At 44.1% G+C, this 22,172-nt stretch overlaps 1 protein-coding gene across 2 annotated transcripts in view; it reads left to right on the top strand.

Moving 5' to 3' along the window:
• The window catches only part of SSBP2 (single stranded DNA binding protein 2), a 252,053-nt gene that overhangs the window by 58,167 nt on the left and 171,714 nt on the right, over positions 1-22,172 (top strand). For both annotated transcript variants that reach the window (XM_073582256.1, XM_073582178.1), the window contains exon 2: positions 12,652-12,724. In XM_073582256.1, the coding sequence (XP_073438357.1) occupies positions 12,652-12,724 (73 nt within the window). The remainder of the gene's footprint in view (positions 1-12,651; positions 12,725-22,172) is intronic.

The raw sequence follows: 22,172 nt of genomic DNA, 5'->3' as shown, positions 1-22,172 counted from the left end.
ACTATCTATAATCTGTTTATATTATACAGATTGTGATATAAAAAATTTGCCAAAAGCAACCCGATTTAAACAGGTCATTTTGCGATGATACATACCCTTAAAAAAGTTATTGACAAAAACACAATATGGTGTTATAATAATGTACATATATAGTTATTCATTTGTGCCCCGTGTTTCACAAATTAACCCCCTAGAGATGCTCCTCTGGGTTTGTCCTGCTGTAGGTCTTCTGCTCCTGGCTGGGCATGCCCAGCTAGTACAGCCTCTCAGCTGGCTTCCAGCCTTGCTCTATTATGCTTCCACCACTGTGGATTGTATGTTTGCCATTCACTAGTCGTCTATGCACTGTATGGTCCTGTACAGTAGTCTGTCAGATCAACTATTACCTTCTGCCATCTACTTCAATATAGCTGCATTTGTCTCTACATCATTGATCTGGTAGCTGGTTCCCAGCAGTGGGCTCAGCCGTGCCAACACAAAAAAGCAGTGTGTAGCAGAAACAAGCAGAGCTGAACTGTATTTGATGCCTGCTGCTGTCAGATTACTGATGTGAAAATGCGAATGTCGCTATTTTGATGCATATGGCAGAAGATAATCCTTTGCCATGTGCATTAACGGAGCAGCACTTGCACTTTTTTCCATCACTATTCTGTCAGCAGCAGCCAATAAACACAGCTCAGCCCTGATTGTGTCATATCTACTCTGCCAAGTTATTACAAGCTCCATTGTACAGCCAGAGCAAAGTGCAGGACTGTTGAATTCTGCTGGAACCATCTAATAGGTTAATGATAAAAGGACCACGTTCAGCTATGTTGATGCAGATGGCAAAATATAAAGTCGGCTAGGGTCTGCGCAAAAGCTCAGAGTGTATTCTAATCTTTGATTAGCTTGGTAATATGACAAATATCTTTCCTGGATGCAGCTGAACTGAGTAAAGTATAACAGATGTGTTGGAAGCCTGTGCTGTGCTACACATTTATCAGTCGTCCTGCCACCAGCACAGCATTGAGTTTTCAATTCAGAGAGGTGAGGCTAGTCAGGAGCACACGAGAGGAAGGGGCCTGCAGCACTGAGTAGAAGTAGGATGTAGAAGCTGGGAATTTTAGTTTTTGCAGTGTAGATGAAAGTTGCAGACGGAGCTGAACACCCCCCCCCCAAAGCACAATAAATTATCTATATATTGAGTTTCTAAGCATTTACTCTGTTTTATGCAAAAACCCTTTAAGGATTGACTATTAAATGACTGATGTGGTCCAGAAATATGCACAAAGCTGCGTGCCGGTCATTGTATTTCTTTGGACATCATGACGTTGTATTGGCCGTTGCTCATGCTGCTGAGATTTTGGTGTTCTTTCTCCAGGAGCAGCCTTCTCGGTCTGCTCCTGTGATTTGCGTGGAGGATGTAAAATGTGAACGTGTTTGCATAGTTTGCACCTGTAGGTTGTAATCAAGTATAATCTTGTAATCAGAACTGATGTATTCACTTTATCTTTGGCTGGGTGCTTTCAGTGTGGTACTTCTAGTGGAGACGGCTAGATTTGTGTTCATGTGGCTAAATCGCGTATGTGCTAAAGATAAAGAGGGAACTTTTTCAAGGTCCTGAACGTGAGTGTATAAAATATCTCTATAGCACCGATCTCATGCTATAATAGATTAGTTGCATAAAAATTGTGTTGTGATGTATACGCTGATTGCTACACATATTGTACATGAACTGGGAAGAACACATAAAATACAAATCTTCATATCATACGAGTCTTCAGGCAGTTTAGTCTTTGGGGGGGATTCGTCAAAGCTTTTTCTCCAGATTTCTGACGAGAAAAGCGTTGAAAAGTCACAGTTTTTGCATAACGCAAGGTTCATCATGAATTTGACAAGTAAGAGTTATCATGCCCCAGGTCTGCTCACTTTGCCAGATCTGGGGCTAGTTCTCATTTCCAACTATTGGCCCATCTGACCCAGCTGACAATCACCCAACGAACAGGCAAACCGCTCATGTATCAGATGTGGCTGGCTTAAAAATCCTAACTATCGTCATCACGTACCTGTAAACGCATGATGTGCTGATGAGGATATGATATTATAGGCGCACACAATGATTGTATTAATGAATATTCTGAGGAACAAGCAGTTCTGGTGAGACTGACTAAGCAGGACATCAAACAACCACCGATCCGCTGTCTTTCACTGGCTGCAGTTGGCTCAAGTGAATAGCCGATATATACAGTAGCAGGAAGGGACAATATTATAACAACCAAGGGACCCATCCACACTTGTGTCCTAGTAACTATGGGATGACCTTAACAAACATTGACAACTACTTTTTAATGAAGATTATGGTGTATTATGTTTTGGCTAAACCGAGTGTTCACTTTTTATGTAACCTATAGCCAACAATCACTAGTTCTGGTTGAAATCGTCCATTTTCATCGCCATCGGTCTGGTGAGTAAGGTTTTCTTAACTTTTATTGTTAGTAATGATCCTTTATCACCAAACCAAAGATGACTCTTCCCATCTACCCCAATATCTGAGCCCTAAAATGTGCTATCAGAATGGGGGGCTCTATTCATAGTCTATGGGAATGCTGGAAACAGCGGAGCGCGGTACTAGGAAATGAATGGAGTGGTGGTGTACACAGGCTGCCACCGATCCATTCCGAAAGGGAATTTCAGTATACTGTGTGACTTTTTTTTTTTTTGCATACTTTTTTCTAGGTATAAGGCCTTGGTTACACTTTTATTGTGATATCCATTCTTTAAAAAAATACATTGTGGGATCCATTGTATGACGTCACTACCCGTGTGTGATTGACCCCATTGACATAGAATCCTCACACACAAATGTGAACGTAGCCTGAACCGCTTTGTATATGATTTGTCTCATTTGGCCTTTCATTGTTCCCGTTTGTAAAGCTCCTAGATCTCTGGGGTATTACAGATTACTCTGGAGCTCTGGGGAACATCAGACGGAGTCCCATGTTTCAGGACTTTACTTGGACCCTGTTGTTAGAAGTAGACTACTATGAGCGTTTCTGACCCAGCTCTGGCAGACGATCTCCGAGTGAGATGATGATGATGATGATGTAGGACTTGCTACAAGAAATGTTTTTGGCGTTCTGTACAGATTACTCAAGCATTCTTCTGAGGACGTGTATTGCTAATGCTGCTGTATCTTATGTATTTTTATTTCTCGTTCCCTCTGGCTTTCCTTATTGCTGCTAGCTCAGCAATCCTTCTCCATACATTTTTAATGCTCTTCTATGTAGGATGGTTTCAGGTCTGGAGATTAGTTGCGGTTTAACAAGCATGTTGTAACGGATATCTCTATGACACGGAGATGCTTGAAGGATGTACTCCATCATGCCACATGTCATATTGTGTGTTCGTGTGTATGCATGTGTGTATAAATGTGTGTGTGCATGTGTATATAATATATATTGTAAGGTAGAGCTATCATTCAAGGTTGGGGACACTCGCTTGGCAGCCACATAATCACGTCCGGCACAGGTTTTCCATAAAACAATAACAATCCATGCAGTTTATTCAGGCATCATAAACCCACAGCAGCAACATAAAGTTCATATAATCAGCATAGCGTTCATGACAGAGCTTCCCTCTGTTAAGCCTGTGGTCACACAGGTTACGCAATGTCCAGTACTCTTCAGCCTCACAGATATCTCACCCCGTCAGGGTTTACCTCATGGCTGTTTCAGCTCACTGCAGACGTTCATTCCCTCTCTCCCCTGGGAACTGTCAGACGCTTGCAGCCATTACCCACAGCATTCACGTGCTGTCAGGCAGGAAGCCCCTTCTTCCCAGCGGGACCTTCCACAACGGACCAACCGGATCCAAGCATTCACTCATGTGACCTACCCTGGCCACCTTATATGGTCCGTAGCCACGCCCACCGGGTCACGTGGCTATGACCTCATCACAGGTCCTACAAGCATTCATACATTCTTTACTATGGCATTCTAGCCACACCCCTGGGTGGATTTGTAGGTAGCTCTCCCTAACCCATTGTCACGAAACCTCAGCAGTATCACTGCTGTTCAACACATACACAAGTCTTCATCTCAAGGCTGCCCACCTTGAGATACATTACGATCATTCAGCATCCTACACCTATCAGGACACTGGAAATGCTTATACGCCTGTCCTGGGACACCCACACAGCGCCCCCTTGCGGACACCAGGGCTGTAGAGTCGGTAAGCCAAACTTGCGACTCCGACTCCTCAATTTCCCTTACACCGACTCCAACTCCGACTCCACGACTCCGACTCCGACTCCCACACATATTGCTTATATTTAAGTGAAAAATTTATTGTAGTACAATGTGAACCTCAGACATTTAATCATTTTTATGATCCAATAATCAAGATATTTAGATAGAACAGAATATATATTGGTGTACTACCCGGTTTTCATTCTTTTTGGTACAGATACGATATGGATAGACAGATATGGATAAATGGATATATAGATAGAGCAGATTTCTAATCTGCTTTTGCTATTGAAAACATTATCTATGAGCTCAAAAACCTTTCAGGTGATGCAGTTTTTTAAAAAGATGATCAGCTTTTGCAGCTGAAAAACGTATCCTCAAAAAACACAGGAAAAACGCTGTGCGTGAATGTAGCCTTAGATCAGGAATAGAACAGTCATTTATAGGACATTTCATAACTTTCCCAAACTCCTATAAAAAAAAATATTCAGCACATCCTGCATTGAATTACTGTACCCAATTTATTATATATTTTCGGAGTCGGTCCATTTTATACCAACTCCGACTCCGACTCCACCAAAATGAGCACCGACTCCGACTCCACGACTCCGACTCCGACTCCACAGCCCTGGCGGACACAGTGGTCACTACACCACATACTTCCCCCTCTGTTCAAACTTGTGGGGTTGAACACACATTACCACAGGATTTCGCAACCGGGCACTCATTACACCTTGCCCTACAGGTCGAGAGAACCGTCTCCGTCCGTCATATGGCCTCATCTCTACGTTAGGCCTCCCCCGCCCCCAGCAGTCAGAATATCGGCCCTGATCTTTGGCCCTCCAGTCACAGTCTGTCTGCGTCATCAGACACTGTTTAGTCACCACACTCCTTTCTCTCACTGACTGGCTCTCACGGTTGGTGCGATCATAAGTCTTAATCGAGCCTACCGTCTGGCCTGAGTCTGACCCATTCAGCGTCTCACAGGAACTAAGGTCTCTCAGCCTCGTACTGCCTGTCGAACTGCCACTTGCTGACATTCTTCGGCCATCTGTAATGTCACTACTTGGAGGAACCCTTTGGGTCCTTACATCTTGGGTTGAAGGCGGCCGCCACCTGGTGTTCCGTACCTCTTTATTGATCCGCCGAAGGTCCAGCCTCAACTGCTCAATCTCTTGCAGGTACCCCACTCGATACTCCAAGAGCATCCGGAAGTTTCTCAGGCTTTCCACGGAGCCAACCACCATGATGGGCACCATGGCCTCTTTACTAGATACCTGGTCTTCATCATCAGGAGGGATCCTCACCACACCGGAGACCTTTTGCAAGGTCTTGCATTACCTTCCCGAGTCTTCCAATGATTCTCCCAATCAGACCTTTGGGTACCGGAATCGCATCTTTCCGCAAACCCAGCCGATCCATAGCCTCCCTTGCTAACTCTAGGAGTCGAGCAGCTTTCATATTACTCCGCCTGACCAACTGTTTGGCGTGAAGACATTGCATATGCATGTTTTTCAGGACAGCTACCCGCTTTGCTGAGTCTTCCCTGGCTGATACTACCACCAATTGCCGAGTCTCAGGTGTCCAGTGCACCTTACACGCCTTGACCCCCTTTTTGAAAGCCACATGCACACCTTCCTCAGCACAGGCTTCTTGCATGTCTTCTTGTACCTCGATCACGGATATGAAGGTCGTGGTCTTGCTCTCTTCCTGGACAGAAGGCTCTGGCTTTACCACGGACACTTCCCACACTAGAGTTGACCCGACCGGGTGACTGTCTTCTTCAGTTCTTAGCTCCTCAAATTCACGAGATTTCATCTCTTTACGACCCTCTGCCAAGACGGGCACCGGCAGCTCCATCCCACCACCAGTCGGACCCAGCCGCTGTACATCTCCGTCCAAGCTCTTCTCCCGCAGAAGACCTTTTACTACTCCTCTGAGTTCTTCCATCTCTTTCCTAAGGGTCTTGTGACCTTTGAGATCAGAGACTTCTTTCTCTAGCTCTTCTATTCTGTGCTCCCTTTCTCTCTCAGAGCCACAGTCAACCCCAGAGTCTGAGTCACCCCGGCCTGTCGAGTAATCCTTCCAGTTACCCACTAACCGTGTGAATACTTCAGCCGTCTTATCAATCCGGTCAATGTCAGTCCTGTCACGAGACGTCAGATCCGTCCGTTGGGCAGACGTGCCTCTTCTTTCGGTCACACCTGCCTCTGACCTGTCCAGCTCAGGAGCCGTCACCGTCTCAGTATCTGTCAGCCCAACAGTAGAAACGTCTCCAACCTCCTACCATACATCATCAAACACAACAAAGTCCCGGCCCCTCTCCAAGGCATACACTAAGTCAGGTGGTATCCCGCCACCTTGGCACTCACCACTTGTGGACCCCTCAAACGTTACTCTGTCTACCGCATAGTTCACCGTGACCCCATGTTTACAGCGAACCTGGACCATCTTCTCGGCCAGACAGAAAGTGAGGAGTTCCTATCAGAGTCACCTGACTTTTTGAGTCCAGCCAACCCGAGACTCCTTCTCTGTGCATCATTACGGTACACACCTGTGGCCCGTCGTTATCTGGAAAGAATATCTCACATTCTGTAAAAGTCATACACGAACATTGCTGTTCCTCTTTTGACACACCGGCCCCTCTCTGCACCGCCCCGTTTTGGGTCACCGCCCCACTCTGGGATTCCACCCCCTTTTTGGGCTACCACCCCAATTTGGGTCAACGCCTCCCTCTGGGACTCCACCCCCTTTTGGGCTACCACCCCGATTTGGGTCACCGCCCCCTTTCGGGATTTTCCCATGTCTGTTCTACAGGTCTTCTTAGACCACAGTTCACACAACACAGTTTATGTCTCTTTTACGATACCACACAAGTCCTTGCTGGCACCACCACAGCTCCTGCTGTCACCGATCTCCGGCTGCCGCTCACACACAGCTTCTGGTGTCACCCCGCCGAGTTATAGGAAGCCGCTTGTTACCTTCTTGACCCCCACTGAGCCACCGCAGGCTGACTTGAAAGAGAAAAGAAAAAAAGCACACATGCAACACAAAACTCAAGTGTCCTGTCTGTGTGCTCTTCAGGACGTCCGTCTTCTTTCCTGAGACCGTCCAACACACAGGGCGCACCGGGTGCTATTCAGGGAGCCGACCCTCCTCCCAGGGTTTCCCAGCACACCGGCCTCACCAGGTCCAGTGGCTCAGGACATCCGTCTCCGCCTGAGACTGTCCAACACTTATGCCTCACCAGGTCCAAGGTCATACCACGTGCTCCAGGGATCTGATTCTTAACCCAGAACCTCCCAACACTGACCCTCCAGGACCTTGCTCACTGAACCCTCCAGGTACACAGTCTTTCTCACTGACCCAGGTCAGTACAACATGAACACCTGTCCGTTACCTGTGTCGGCCACACAGGTCCTCGGGTACCTCATATCTACAGAGGCACCCTATCACAATCCACAGTCTCTTTCTCTGACTCCGGTCAGCACATCACACTGTTTTCACGACCGTCCCCTGCTGCTCGCACAGGTTCTCTGACCCCTCTACCGCAGAGGTGTCCTATACGTCTCTTCCACTGACCCCGATCAGTATATCACACGGCTTGGAACACCGTCAGCCCTCCTGACTCAGCGTTGCCAGCACTGCCCCATGTGCTTTTGGAAACCGTTGCCCTTAGCAACCGAATTTTGCAGTCCTCATCCGTTGCTTTTAGCAACAAGGCTACAACACTGCCCATAGCATTCTCCACCAATTGTAAGGTAGCACTGTCATTCAAGGTTGGGGGACACTCGCTTGGCAGCCAAATAATCACATCTGGCATGGGTTTTCCATAAAACAATAACAATCCATGCAGTTTATTCAGGCATCGTAAACCCACAGCAGCAACATAAAGTTCATATAATCAGCATAGCGTTCATGACAGAGCTTCCCTCTGTTAAGCCTGTGGTCGCACAGGTTACGCAGTGTCCAGTACTCAGGCTCTTCAGCCTCACAGATATCTTCCCCCGTCAGGGGTGCTTCAACTCACTGCAGACGTTCATTCCCTCTCCCCTGGGAACTGTCAGACGCTTGCAGCCATTACTCACAGCCACTTCACGTGCTGTCAGGAAAGAAGCCCCATCTTCCCAGCGGGACCTTCCACAATGGACCAACCGGGTCCAAGCATTCACTCATGTGACCTACCCTGGCCACCTTATATGGTCCGTAGCCACGCTCACCGGGTTACATGGCTATGACCTCATCACAGGTCCTAAAAGCATTCATACATTCTTTACTATGGCGTTCTAGCCACACCCCTGGGTGGATTTGTAGGTAGCTCTCCCTAACCCATTGTCACGAAACCTCAGCAGTATCACTGCTGATCAACACATACACAAGTCTTCATCTCAAGGCAACTCACCTTGAGATACATTACGATCATTCAGCATCCTACCCCTATCAGGACACTGGAAATGCTTATACGCCTGTCCTGGGACACCCACACAGCGCCCCCTAGCGGACACAGTGGTCACTACACACACACATATACTATACTATACTATACTATATATACAGTGCCTACAAGTAGTATTCAACCCCCTGCAGATTTAGCAGGTTTGATAAGATGCAAATAAGTTAGAACCTTCAAACTTCACACAAGAGCAGGATTTATTAACAGATGCATAAATCTTACAAACCAAAAAGTTATGTTGCTCAGTTAAATTTTAATAAATTTTAAACATAAAAGTGTGGGTCAATTATTATTCAACCCCTAGGTTTAATATTTTGTGGAATAACCCTTGTTTGCAATTACAGCTAATAATCGTCTTTTATAAGACCTGATCAGGCCGGCACAGGTCTCTGGAGTTATCTTGGCCCACTCCTCCATGCAGATCTTCTCCAAGTTATCTAGGTTCTTTGGGTGTCTCATGTGGACTTTAATCTTTAGCTCCTTCCACAAGTTTTCAATTGGGTTAAGGTCAGGAGACTGACTAGGCCACTCCAACACCTTGATTTTTTCCCTCTTGAACCAGGCCTTGGTTTTCTTGGCTGTGTGCTTTGGATCGTTGTCTTGTTGGAAGATGAAATGACGACCCATCTTAAGATCCTTGATGGAGGAGCGGAGGTTCTTGGCAAAAATCTCCAGGTAGGCCGTGCTATCCATCTTCCCATGGATGCGGACCAGATGGCCAGGCCCCTTGGCTGAGAAACAGCCCCACAGCATGATGCTGCCACCACCATGCTTGACTGTAGGGATGGTATTCTTGGGGTCGTATGCAGTGCCATCCAGTCTCCAAACGTCACGTGTGTGGTTGGCACCAAAGATCTCGATCTTGGTCTCATCAGAACAGAGAACCTTGAACCAGTCTGTCTCAGAGTCCTCCAAGTGATCATGAGCAAACTGTAGACGATCCTTGACATGACGCTTTGAAAGTAAAGGTACCTTACGGGCTCGTCTGGAACGGAGACCATTGCGGTGGAGTACGTTACTTATGGTTTTGACTGAAACCAATGTCCCCACTGCCATGAGATCTTCCCGGAGCTCCTTCCTTGTTGTCCTTGGGTTAGCCTTGACTCTTCGGACAAGCCTGGCCTCGGCACTGGAGGAAACTTTCAAAGGCTGTCCAGGCCGTGGAAGGCTAACAGTAGTTCCATAAGCCTTCCACTTCCGGATGATGCTCCCAACAGTGGAGACAGGTAGGCCCAACTCCTTGGAAAGGGTTTTGTACCCCTTGCCAGCCTTGTGACCCTCCACGATCTTGTCTCTGATGGCCTTGGAATGCTCCTTTGTCTTTCCCATGTTGACCATGTATGAGTGCTGTTCACAAGTTTGGGGAGGGTCTTAAATAGTCAGAAAAGGCTGGAAAAAGAGATAATTAATCCAAACATGTGAAGCTCATTGTTCTTTGTGCCTGAAATACTTCTTAATACTTTAGGGGAACCAAACAGAATTCTGGTGGTTTGAGGGGTTGAATAATAAATGACCCTCTGAATAAACTTTTCACAATTTAAAAAAAAATTAAACAAAGAAATAACATTCTTTTTTGCTGCAGTGCATTTCACACTTCCAGGCTGATCTACAGTCCAAATGTCACAATGCCAAGTTAATTCCGAATGTGTAAACCTGCTAAATCTGCAGGGGGTTGAATACTACTTGTAGGCACTGTATATATATATATATATATATATATATATATATATATATATATATATATATATATATAGTAATTATATGAATACTTGCCGTGTCCAATGCTGCTATAGCTGGTAACTGATTGGGGAGAGCTCTTTTGAAAAGTCTGCCACTTTTTCTGCAGCTAATTTATCAGTTATATTTTACCAACAGCTTATGTAGTAACAGAGATATAGAAATGGTGTTCATCATAGCGTCCCTATTCAGCTGTGATTGCATATATAGGGAGTTGGTAATGTGTAATTTTATGGTATACTCAATGCAGTGGAACGTTATAAGGCACTCATGAAAAGGAAGGGTTTTCGATGATGGGTCAGTAAATATTATGTGTGGAATCCTCTTTGAAGCTGGGTTTCATGAAAATGATGCACCACTTCGCTGTTACAGCCTCTGTGAATAACTGTACGTAGCAGACTGATTAGTGAGTGAAAAGTGAATCTGTCAGTGAGTTACAGTTGTGGCCAAAAGTATTGACACCCCTGCAATTTTGTCAGATAATACTCAGTTTCTTCCTGAAAATGATTGCAAACACAAATTCTTTGGTATTATTATCTTCATTTAATTTGTCTTAAATGAAAAAACACAAAAAGAATTGTCCTAAAGCCAAATTGAATATAATTCCACACCAAACATAAAAAAGAGGGTGGACAAAAGTATTGGCACTGTTTGAAAAATCATGTGATGCTTCTCTAATTTGTGTAATTAACAGCACCTGTAACTTACCTGTGGCGCCTAACAGGTGTTGGCAATAGCTAAATCACACTTGCAGCCAGTTGACATGGATTAAAGTTGACTCAACCTCTGTCCTGTGTCCTTGTGTCTACCACATTGAGCATGGAGAAAAGAAAGAAGACCAAAGAACTGTCTGAGGACTTGAGAAACCAAATTGTGAGGAAGCATGAGCAATCTCAAGGCTACAAGTCCATCTCCAAAGACCTGAATGTTCCTGTGTCTACCGTGTGCAGTGTCATCAAGAAGTTTAAAGCCCATGGCACTGTGGCTTACCTCCCTAGATGTGGACGGAAAAGAAAAATTGACAAGAGATTTCAACGCAAGATTGTGCGAATGTTGGATAAAGAACCTCGACTAACATCCAAACAAGTTCAAGCTGCCCTGCAGTCCGAGGGTACAACAGTGACAACGCGTACTATCTGTCGGCGTCTGAATGAAAAGGGACTGTATGGTAGAAGACCCAGGAAGACCCCACTTCTTACCCCGAGACATAAAAAAGCCAGGCTGGAGTTTGCCAAAACTTACCTGAAAAAGCCTAAAACGTTTTGGAAGAATGTTCTCTGGTCAGATGAGACAAAAGTAGAGCTTTTTGGGGAAAGGCATCAACATAGAATTTACAGTAGAAAATAAAAGGCATTCAAAGAAAAAAACACGGTCCCTACAGTCAAACATGGTTGAGGTTCCCTGATGTTTTGGGGTTGCTTTGCTGCCTCTGGCACTGGACTGCTTGACCGTGTGCATGGCATTATGAAATCTGAAAACTACCAACAAATTTTGCAGCATAATGTAGGGCCCAGTTTGCGAAAGCTGGGTCTCCCTCAGAGGTCATGGGTCTTCCAGCAGGACAGTGACCCAAAACACACTTCAAAAAGCACTAGAAAATGGTTTGAGAGAAAGCACTGGAGACTTCTAAGGTGGCCAGCAATGAGTCCAGACCTGAATCCCATAGAACACCTGTGGAGAGATCTAAAAATGGCAGTTTGGAGAAGGCACCCTTCTAATATCAGGGACCTGGAGCAGTTTGCCAAAGAAGAATGGTCTAAAATTCCAGCAGAACATTGTAAGAAACGCATTGATGGTTACCGGAAGCGGTTGGTTGCAGTTATTTTGGCTAAAGGTTGTGCAACCAAGTATTAGGCTGAGGGTGCCAATACTTTTGTCTGGCCCATTTTTGGAGTTTTGTGTGAAATGATCAATGTTTTGCTTTTTGCTTCATTCTCTTGTGTTTTTTCATTTAAGACAAATTAAATGAAGATAATAATACCAAAGAATTTGTGATTGCAATCATTTTCAGGAAGAAACTGAGTATTATCTGACAGAATTGCAGGGGTGTCAATACTTTTAGCCACAACTGTAAGTTACTGACAGGGCTTGTAACCCTGATCTCTCCTGCATAATCCTTTAAGATGGTTTATGACCACATCAAAGTAGAAAGTTGCGTTGTTTGTGGTGTACAGTGCAATGCTTTGTCACTTACCAATTCACTTTAGTTACATCAGTCTCTTTTTGTTTTTCCAGATTAGCTCTATATGTGTATGAGTACCTGCTACACGTGGGGGCACAGAAGTCCGCTCAGACATTTTTATCAGAGGTGAGTCATTTATGCAATGTAAATCAGTGTTCAGTTTGTCTGCAGCGCCTCCACTGGAGAAAAGTAGCATTACATTGTGCCTATTGGAATCATTTGTCTGACTGTTACACATAGACATTGAGTCCTCCAGTGAGGGAGTCACTCTTTGTAGCATCTATCTGCTTTGATAAAGCCAATAGAGGGGTCTAAAATAAGGACCCCTGCACGGTCTTATAAGGCCACAATATGGTATTTTTAGATGGATCACTTCCTTTTGGGTGGAAGGTGCCAATACATTGTAGATGGCCGTCGGCTAGACACTTATTTGGCAAACAGCTATTCCCCCCCCCGACCTTCACTCATACACATGCACACCCGGTTATTTCAGTAGTGGCAGCTTCTCTCCCAGGAGAATAAAATTATTGGGTATTGAAATGAAACTTGCCCAAACCTACTTGGCTATAGAGAAAATGGTAGGATGGAGAGATTAATGGCAACCTAAGTTTATTCTTCCATAAAGGTCCGTTTATACTGCCGATCTGTGGCATGATCTGTGGTCGTTTCGTCGCCTGTTTACACAGTCCCGGCATTAGATGCGCACTGAATAATCAGTAATAAATCACTTAGTGCGCATAGGCTTCCATTGTTCTTGGTACCACGAGCCCTGTTTACACAGGGTGATGTGCTGACAAGAACGGTGATCTTTTGCGGCTCACAAGATCATTTCACCCTACGAATGTGTTCCCAGGATAATTTTTCGTGTTCCCCCAGGATCATTTGTTCAAACATAGATGGAGGATCAGTTCGGCGCCGTTGACTTTTCAATGGATCGCGTCAGAATCAGCTCCCTCCTCCATTGCATTTAGAGTAAAATATGCGTATCATCCTATGGCGACACGTGTACATGCGTCCTTACATAGTCCATTACATAAAATTCCCACGTAGCATGGCATTACTAGAGCAGCTAAGACGTTATTTAATTGATAGAACAATATGATTTCCTAAAATATAAAAATTTTTCTGGGAAAATGTTTAGTTTTCGGTTTTGCCGGAATATGAACGATAAAACTGTCTCCTCATGTAAGTGTTAATATTAATAGCGTCTTATAATTTGTTTGCCATGGCGCGCACTTTGTGGTTTACCATTTTTTCGCATACTCTCATTATTAGCACTCGTGAGATGATGTTTGCTGCTGTAAAGTCTCTTGTTCTCATACAAACTTTTTGTCTGTTATGTAGCAGCAGAGTTAAATAAGCACTCCTCCTCCTTCACCTACTTCTCCTCCTGCTTCACCTACTTCTCCTCCTCCTTCACCTCCTCCTCCCCCACCTCCTTCTCCTCCTCCCATCAAAGTTTTCATCCTCTTCATATATTGCAGTCATCATATTATATAGCACTGTATATTTACAATTGCTCATTTTGCCTTTCTACCCAGCTGATTCTTGTCTCTTCCATTAGGTCTGTGACATCACATGATTAAAAACTGACTAGCCGAATCCTTCTAAGCTCTGTGTAGAAACAGGAGGTCTCTTTCCCCTGCATGAGTCATCCCCCTCTTCAGCTCCTGACCTAGCTGCTCCCGTCCTCCTCCTGCCAGGAATTTTGCAATGATGTAGAACTGTTGTTTTAATGATGACTAATGCATGGAAAAAGCAATTCCTGATTCTACATAGTACTTAGAAGGATTCAGCTAGTCAGTTTTTTAATCGCGTGATGTCATAGACCTAATGGAAAAGAGACAAATTAACTGGGCAGAAGGGAAAATGAGCAGTTGTAAGTACACAGTGCTGTATACTATGATGACTGCTATATTAAGGGTATGTTCACACTTTCTTCAGCTTTTTTGCAGCAAAACCTGCTCTCTTGGCAGAGAAGTAGCTGCAGAAATAGTTTTGCTTGTTTTTTCTTTAGTTTAGTGCAAAAAAAAAAAAATCAATATATTTAATGAGGTTTTGACACGAGAAAAAGCTGCAAAACCTTATACCACCTGTGATTTTTGGTGCGGATTTTCAGCATTTTTTCACAACCAATTACTTTCAATGGGTGAAAAACGCTGAAAGAAGTGACATGCTCTATTGTATTGTGCAAAAACCATGCAAAGCACAAAATACTGATGACAAAAAAAACAGGGTGTGTGCATGAGACTTCTGAAATGTCATAGACTTTGCTGATACTGTAAAACGCAACTGAAAATTTGCATAACAAAATCACTAAAAAATAAAGCCTAATGTGAACAGACCCAGTGAGGATAAAAACTTTGAGTGCGCTTCTATAAGGAGCTGTGGTGCTGAAACAGAGCAGTGCAGCTTCTATATTTACTTGATGGTTTTGCTTTATTGAAAATTGAAAGAATCTATGTTTTTTAATACATAAAGCTTGTAGTCATTCCATAGGAGTCTTCATTGTTTTCCTGGCGTTTAATGGGCATGAAGGTGTGCAACATGCTAATAACTGAAAACTATTCATAGAAAACTAGAGGAACTGCACAACACAGAGGTCTAATACTTTCCAGATTATTTTTTTTTAAATGGGTAATAAAGTATTTCCTAAAATAGAGGTGTCCACAGAGCTACAAAAAAACTGACCTGCACCCCCGAACAGAATGAAGCAAGTGTGAACAGGTGCAAGCTGCAATGACTGCATAATATACTCAGAAAAGCATACAGCAGCGCTCTGTAAGCGCCAAGATGTATGCAAACATTGAATATATGAAATTGGACTACATTACTGATCTTTACATATACTTAAAAATGAAAGTAGTTGGCGCTTAAATTGGCCAATTCATGTGAGCCCACAAGTGACAACAAGACGACCTTTTCTTTGATGAAACCCTAAATGTAATATTTCTCAATCATACCTTTCCTGGACTAAATGCCTACAAATATAAAGGGCAGTCCAGACTTCATAAAGTCAATGTCAGGAGAACAGACTGTGCCTGAGTAACAGTAATACTTAAGTGACGATTCACTAGGTGCGGTATCTATTTATGCAACCTACGACCCCCCAAATGGACATAACTGTGAGCTCACCACGAGTCCTGTGGAGTAATATGGTGGGCTGCTTTAGGTGACTGCATATTGCTCCAGCAGAGAAAATAGTTCCAAAACTTTGATTTTCAGGACGTCCCTCCTGACAGCACCAGGGAGGACGTCTTTCGCCTCCTTGCAGGGACGGGAAGAGCACACAAGAGGTTAAAAGCTTTCCCCACCCACATTCACTCAGTGTTTCCTCCTGTCCCTGCACAAGAGGATTCACCTTACCGGAGGGGCCCAGGGGGATTGGGCGGCTCGTCCAAACCTTCCCCCTGTCAAGTAGCCACGGCGCTGAAACCTTCCTGGGTGGGGGTCCCTCGGCCACAGAGACCAGGGGTGGGTGGGATGATGCCCCTGGGTAGAGCCGCTTTCTCCTGCAGTGGATTCTCTCGGCTCCAACGTCGGCCATAGTGCGAGGACCGGAAGTTGCTTGGAGAGGGGTCGCGGCGCACTACCGGTGACGTCAGAGCGCCGGAAGTACAGGTCGGCGTGTGCACCAGGGAAAACGAGCGCAGTAACAGCGAGTCAGGCAGCTGCCACCTTCCTGATCTCGCAGGGACTCACAGCGGAATAACCAACCATGGAGGACCCTGGCAGAGTCAAGCCGGACGGGGTACTTGCGCTGTGCGCAACTGACCGCCCGGAACCCTGACTATTCCGGACCAGAGCCCTGTCTGTCCTTCTCTTGCACTATGCAGGAAATACCCATGTTTGGATGTAGTAGTAGGTGCCAGACGGTATTGTCTGTGGTATTACATGGTACCAATCAGATTATTTCATGTTTCTGTTTCTTCTGTTGGACATCTGACACGCTTCCAGTCTCTAGGACTCTGATTCTCGGGTCATATAAAGTCTACCCAGCCATATACATTATATTCCGATGGCATTTTTTCCTCCGTAGCTCTCGCTCTCCCAGCCGCACACGCTGATATATTCCTGCCCGGTTCATTTTAGCATGCATCTTTAACTTTTGCTTACTGCTTACTTTTCCTGCTTCATGGCAGATGGGTCAGCCCATGGGAGAGCACAGCGAGGTTTGTGTTCTACAAGAGAGCATTTAGAAGTGCTGAAAATACATAAGTTGGGAAAAGTGGTTTATGAGTTATTAACGGTGAGGTTGAATAATCATCACTGCTGTCTACAATAATCTGAACGCTTTAGGATCTTCCCTGTGCATTTTTGTCATTCTCTCTCCAGTCCATACTCATTAGTAGGCAGCACTTTCTGGGAAGCGGCATTATCCATTTCACACTGTAGGACATGTAAGTACCATTAAATGAGTGCCCATAGTGTACAGCCGCCCTCTATTATGTATGAGGCTTTATAGATTATGGATCCCTACATTGTTGTGTGAACGGTTAGGACTTTTCTAATTGCAGAATTTGGGATGCCTACTTTTTAAGTATAAGATTGCTCCTTGCCGGCTTACTCCTAGTGTCCTTTTGGCATTGCTCCTCACACTTGCTGTCCTGACACATTCACCCGGCATGATATGACCTGATCTCAGGATAGGGGCCATGTTTTAAATGAATATATTTCAATTCAATTGTATTTCCTATTGTAAACATTAATTGCATATCCACAAGATACGGCATAAATGTCTTATAACTTTGTGTCTCCTTTCTGGACACCTGGCACAGGGTCGCCAACCTTTATCCTGGCTGGTGGTCAGGCTGTCTCTGCATCCAGCTAGGGAGTAAACGTGATGTCCGTGCATATGGGTAGCTCTCATTTATTTCTATGGGAGTTAAACAGGATCCAAGGTTCAAATTCCACCAATGACAATATCTGCAATGAGTTTGTATGTTCTCCCCGTGTTTGTGCGGGTTTCCTCCAAGTTCAGCGGTTTCCTCCCACACTTTACAGAAATACTGATAGAGAATCTAGATTGTAACCTTCAATGGAGACAGTGATGATGATGTTTGTAAAGCACTGTGGAATTAATGGTGCTATATAAGTGAGTAAAAAATAAACATCTTTGAGCTGTGTGAGTATTCAGGATGCTACGGTCTTCCCTTGCTTTCATGTATGAGCACAGCTGCTATTCTGCATTTATTTCCACTTTCCACTAGAGACACTTTCTTCCTTGTCCACTGCAGATCAGTGTATAAACCTTCTGCTATCACTAACACTGAGAGAAGCCTTCAGAAGCAGGAGCTCTTATGAAGTTTGTAAAGAGTTTTTGCAGGTTGATTAAAGGATTTATAGATGCTCAGCAGCAGCAAAATAGTAGAAAACTGTTACTGAAGATTATTAAAAAGTTGCTTAAAGGGGTTGTCCAGTGAAAACAAGTTATCATTATCAACTGTCTGCAGATCATTGAGATCAGTGAATGTCCCACTGCTGGGACCTGCACCGATTGGCAGAATGGGGAATTTTGTATCAAAATGAAGCCGTAAGTTGTGCAGCTAATCGTTAATCCATTCATTCTCTATGGGGCTGCCGAGGAAAGTAAAGTGCACTTCTCAGCAGCACCATGGAGAGTGAATGTAGCAAAGGTTGACACACTGCATCGCTGTTCTAACAAAAGAGAAAAGTTCTCCATTTTACTGATTGATAGGGGTCTCAACGATTGGATCCTCACAATCAGCAAGTTATCACCCATCCCATCCTGGGTAAGTGTTAATTTGTTTTCATTGGGATTGGGAACCTCTTTATCCCCTTTCCGACGACGTTGGGCATAATAGTACGCCCACGTCGGAATCTCTCCCTTTTGATGTGGGCTCCAGCGCTGAGCCAATATCTTTCCTGGCACGTCTGCTGTTTTGAACAGCGGACATATGCCTCTAAGAGCTGCAGGTGGAATCACGATCCACCTGCGGCTGTTAACCTGTTAAATTCTGCAGCCAATCTCTGACTGCAACATTTAACTCGTGGTTTCAGGAAGCGCCGGAAATTCCACCCATCAGTGACGTTGTCAAGTGATTGCGGGTCACCGATGGGTTGGCATGACAACCTTAGGTCTCTAGCAGACCTCTATGGTTGTCATAACTGGATTGTTATGAGTGCCACCCGGTGGTCGGCACTGACGGCAAGTGAGCATTTCTGCTCCACTCAGGCAAAATCTGATCATCGCCTGTGTGTAGCAGAGAGGATCCAACAACTGCAGCTTCTAGTCTCCCATGGAAACTATTGATTAGATTTTATACCAGGCTATTTGCGCTCCCGTAGGTGTAGGATCCAAGGCTTCTTATTATCCAAAAAAGGTTTTTAATATTTCTCAAGAAAAAGCACATACAACGCGTTTCGACAGTATAAAATGTCTTCCTCAGGTATAGTGTGATGGAAACTATTGAAGCATGCAAAAAGGAAAAAAAAAAGTTTTAAAAAAATATATAAGTTCATATCACCCCCCCTTTCGCCACATTCAAAATGAAACAATAAAAACATCAAGTATACACATATTTGGTATCGCCGCGTTCGGAATCGCCCAGTTTATCAATATAAAAAATAATTTACCCGATCTCTAAACGGTGTAATGAGAAAAAAATTCAAAACTTCAGAATTAAGTTTTTTTGGTCCCTTCTGCATTGCAATAAAATGCAATAACTGGCGATCAAAAGATCGTATCTACACCAAAATGGTATCAATAAAAACACGTCAGCTTGGTGCGCAAATAATCTCTCACGCAGCCCCAGATCACAAAAAATGGAGACGCTACAGGTCTCAGAAAATGGCACCTTTTTTTTTTTTTTTTTTCCTGTTTGGATTTTTTATCACCACTTAAATAAAAAATAACCTAGGCATGGTTGCTGTCTACGAACTTGTAATGACCTGGAGAATCATAATGGCAGGTCAGATTTAGTGAGGATGGTTTAAAAAAAAAAAAACCCACTTTGGAATTGCACTTTTTTTTTTGCAATTTCACTTGGAATTTTTATTTCCCTTTTTCTAGTATACGATATGTTAAAACTAATGGTGTTGTTCAAAAGTACAACTTGTACCACAAAAAACAAGCCCTCATATGGCCATTTTGACCAAAAAGTAAAAAGTTATGGCTCTGGGAAGTAGGGAAGGAAAAAAAATGAAAACGGATAAACAAAAATACCTCCAGTCATGAAGGGGTCAACTTTTCTTTTAGGAGGCATAGAGACATTGCAGACCACCTGTGTATTCATTTTCTACGGAGTTGCTGGAAAAAGCAGAGTGCAGCGCTCTGCAGCACCATGGGGAGTGAAGGGAGCAGCGGGTGAGCATGCGTGCTGCCTTCCATTCTAACAGAGATCAAAGTTCTCCCTTCTGTTGATTGGTGGGGTCTTCACATGTTATCACCTATTCTATTATGTTTTCACCAGACAACCATTCACAGTTTCATTTAGGAAGCATAGTTTTTAAGTAATTTTTTCTGATAAGGGTCTTAATATACACACATCATATGCAACTTCCTTTTAGTTATTGCAGTGTGATCCTCAAAACCATTTGTTACGAAGGCCCTAGGAGAGCCATAGTACACAGGAAAGTTGCGTGTGGGAGACCACTCTTCATCAGAAGAGTAAAATTAGTTGCAGATTCGATTTGTACAGTGGGTACGGAAAATATTCAGACCCCGTTTAAATTCTTCACTCTGTTTCATTGCAGCTATTTGTTAAATTCAAAATTCATTTTTTTTTCTCATTATTGTGCACTCTGCACCCCATCTTGACTGAAAACAGAAATGTAGAAATTTTTGCAAATTTATTAAAAAAAAAAAAAATGAAATATCACATGGTCATAAATATTCAGACCCTTTCTCAGACACTCATATTTAAGTCACATGCTGTCCATTTCCTTGTCCCCCCCCCCCCCAATTGAGATGATTCTACTCCTTCATTGGAGTTCAGCTGTGCTTACTTAAACTGATAGGACTTGATTTGTAAAGGCACACATCTGTCTATATAAGACCTCACACCTCAGTGCATGTCAGACCAGATGGGAATCATGAGGTCAAAGGAACTGGCCGAGGAGCTCAGAGACAGAGTTGTGGCAAGGTACAGATCTGCCCAAGGTTACAAAAGAATTTCTGCAATACTCAAGGTTCTTAAGAGCACGGTGGCCTCTATAATCCTTAAATGGAAGAAGTTTGGGACCACCAGAAGTCTTCTTAGACCTGGCGGTCCAGCCAAACTGAGCAATTGTGGGAGAAGAGCCTTGGTGAGAGAGGTAAAGAAGAACCCCAAGATCACTGTGGCTGAGCTCCACAGATGCAGTAGGGAGATGGGAGAAAGTTCCACAAAATCAACTCCACCAGTCGGGCATTTATGGCAGAGTGGCTCGATGGAAGCTTCTCCTCAGTGCAAGACATATGAAAGCCCGCATAGTCTGCTAAAAAAACACATGAAGGACTTCCAGACTATGAGAAATAAGATTCTCTGGTCTGATGAGACGAAGATAGATCTATTTGGTGATAATTCTAAGCGGTATGTGTGGAGAAAACCAGGCACTGCTCATCACCTGCCCAATACAATCCCAACAGTGAAACATGGTGGTGGCAGCATCATGCTATGGGGGTGTTTTTCAGCTGCAGTGACAGGACGATTGGTTGCAATTGAAGGAAACATGAATGCGGCCAAGTACAGAGATATGCTGGATGAAAACCGCTTCCAGAGTGCTCTGGACCTCAGATTTGGCCGAAGGTTCACCTTCCAACAAGACAGTGACCTTAATCACACAGCTAAAATAACAAAGGAGTTGCTTCAGAATAACTCTGCGATCACTCTTGACTGGCCCAGCCAGAGCCCTGACCTAAACCCAATTGAGCATCTCTGGAGAGACCTGAAAATGGCTGTCCACCAACGTTCTCCATCCAACCTGACTGAACTGGAAAGGATCTGCAAGGAAGAATGGCAGAGGATCCCCAAATCCAGGTGTGAAAAACTTATTGCATCATTCCCAAGAAGACTCATGCTGAGCAAAGGGACTAACTACTTACTGTATGACCATGTTATATTTCAGTTTTTCTTTTTTAATAAATTTGCAAAAATTTCTACATTTGTGTTTGTTTTTTTTTTTCAGTCAAGATGGGGTGCAGAGTGTACATTGAGAAAAAAATTAACTTTTTTGCATTATTTACCAAATGGCTATAATGAAAAAGTGAAAAATTTAAAGGGGTCTGAATACTTTCCGTACCCACTGTAAATGGCAGGAAGAGCGATCAATGTTTGTTGGGTACAGATAAATGGCTATGGAGCAAACAAGTGTTCTAAGGCTGGAGTCACACATAGCGACTCACCAGCGATCCTGACAACGATATCAATGTGTCAGGATCGCTGGTGAGTCGCTATGTGATCGCTGGTGAGCTGTCAGACAGCTTCACCAGCGATCAGCACAGCGACGCCCGGCGTCGCTGTGCACGTTAGTAACCAGCGCGCTGATGCAGGAAGCTGGTAACTAACGTACACATCGGGTATCTAAGGGACGCACGTCCCTTGGATACCCGATGTGTACATTAGTTACCAGC

This window comes from Dendrobates tinctorius, unplaced genomic scaffold, assembly GCF_039654945.1.
Source record: "Dendrobates tinctorius isolate UK_male_01 unplaced genomic scaffold, ASM3965494v1 ptg000003l, whole genome shotgun sequence".
Classification (NCBI taxonomy): domain Eukaryota; kingdom Metazoa; phylum Chordata; class Amphibia; order Anura; family Dendrobatidae; genus Dendrobates; species Dendrobates tinctorius.
This window is presented reverse-complemented; position numbering and strand designations above follow the sequence as displayed.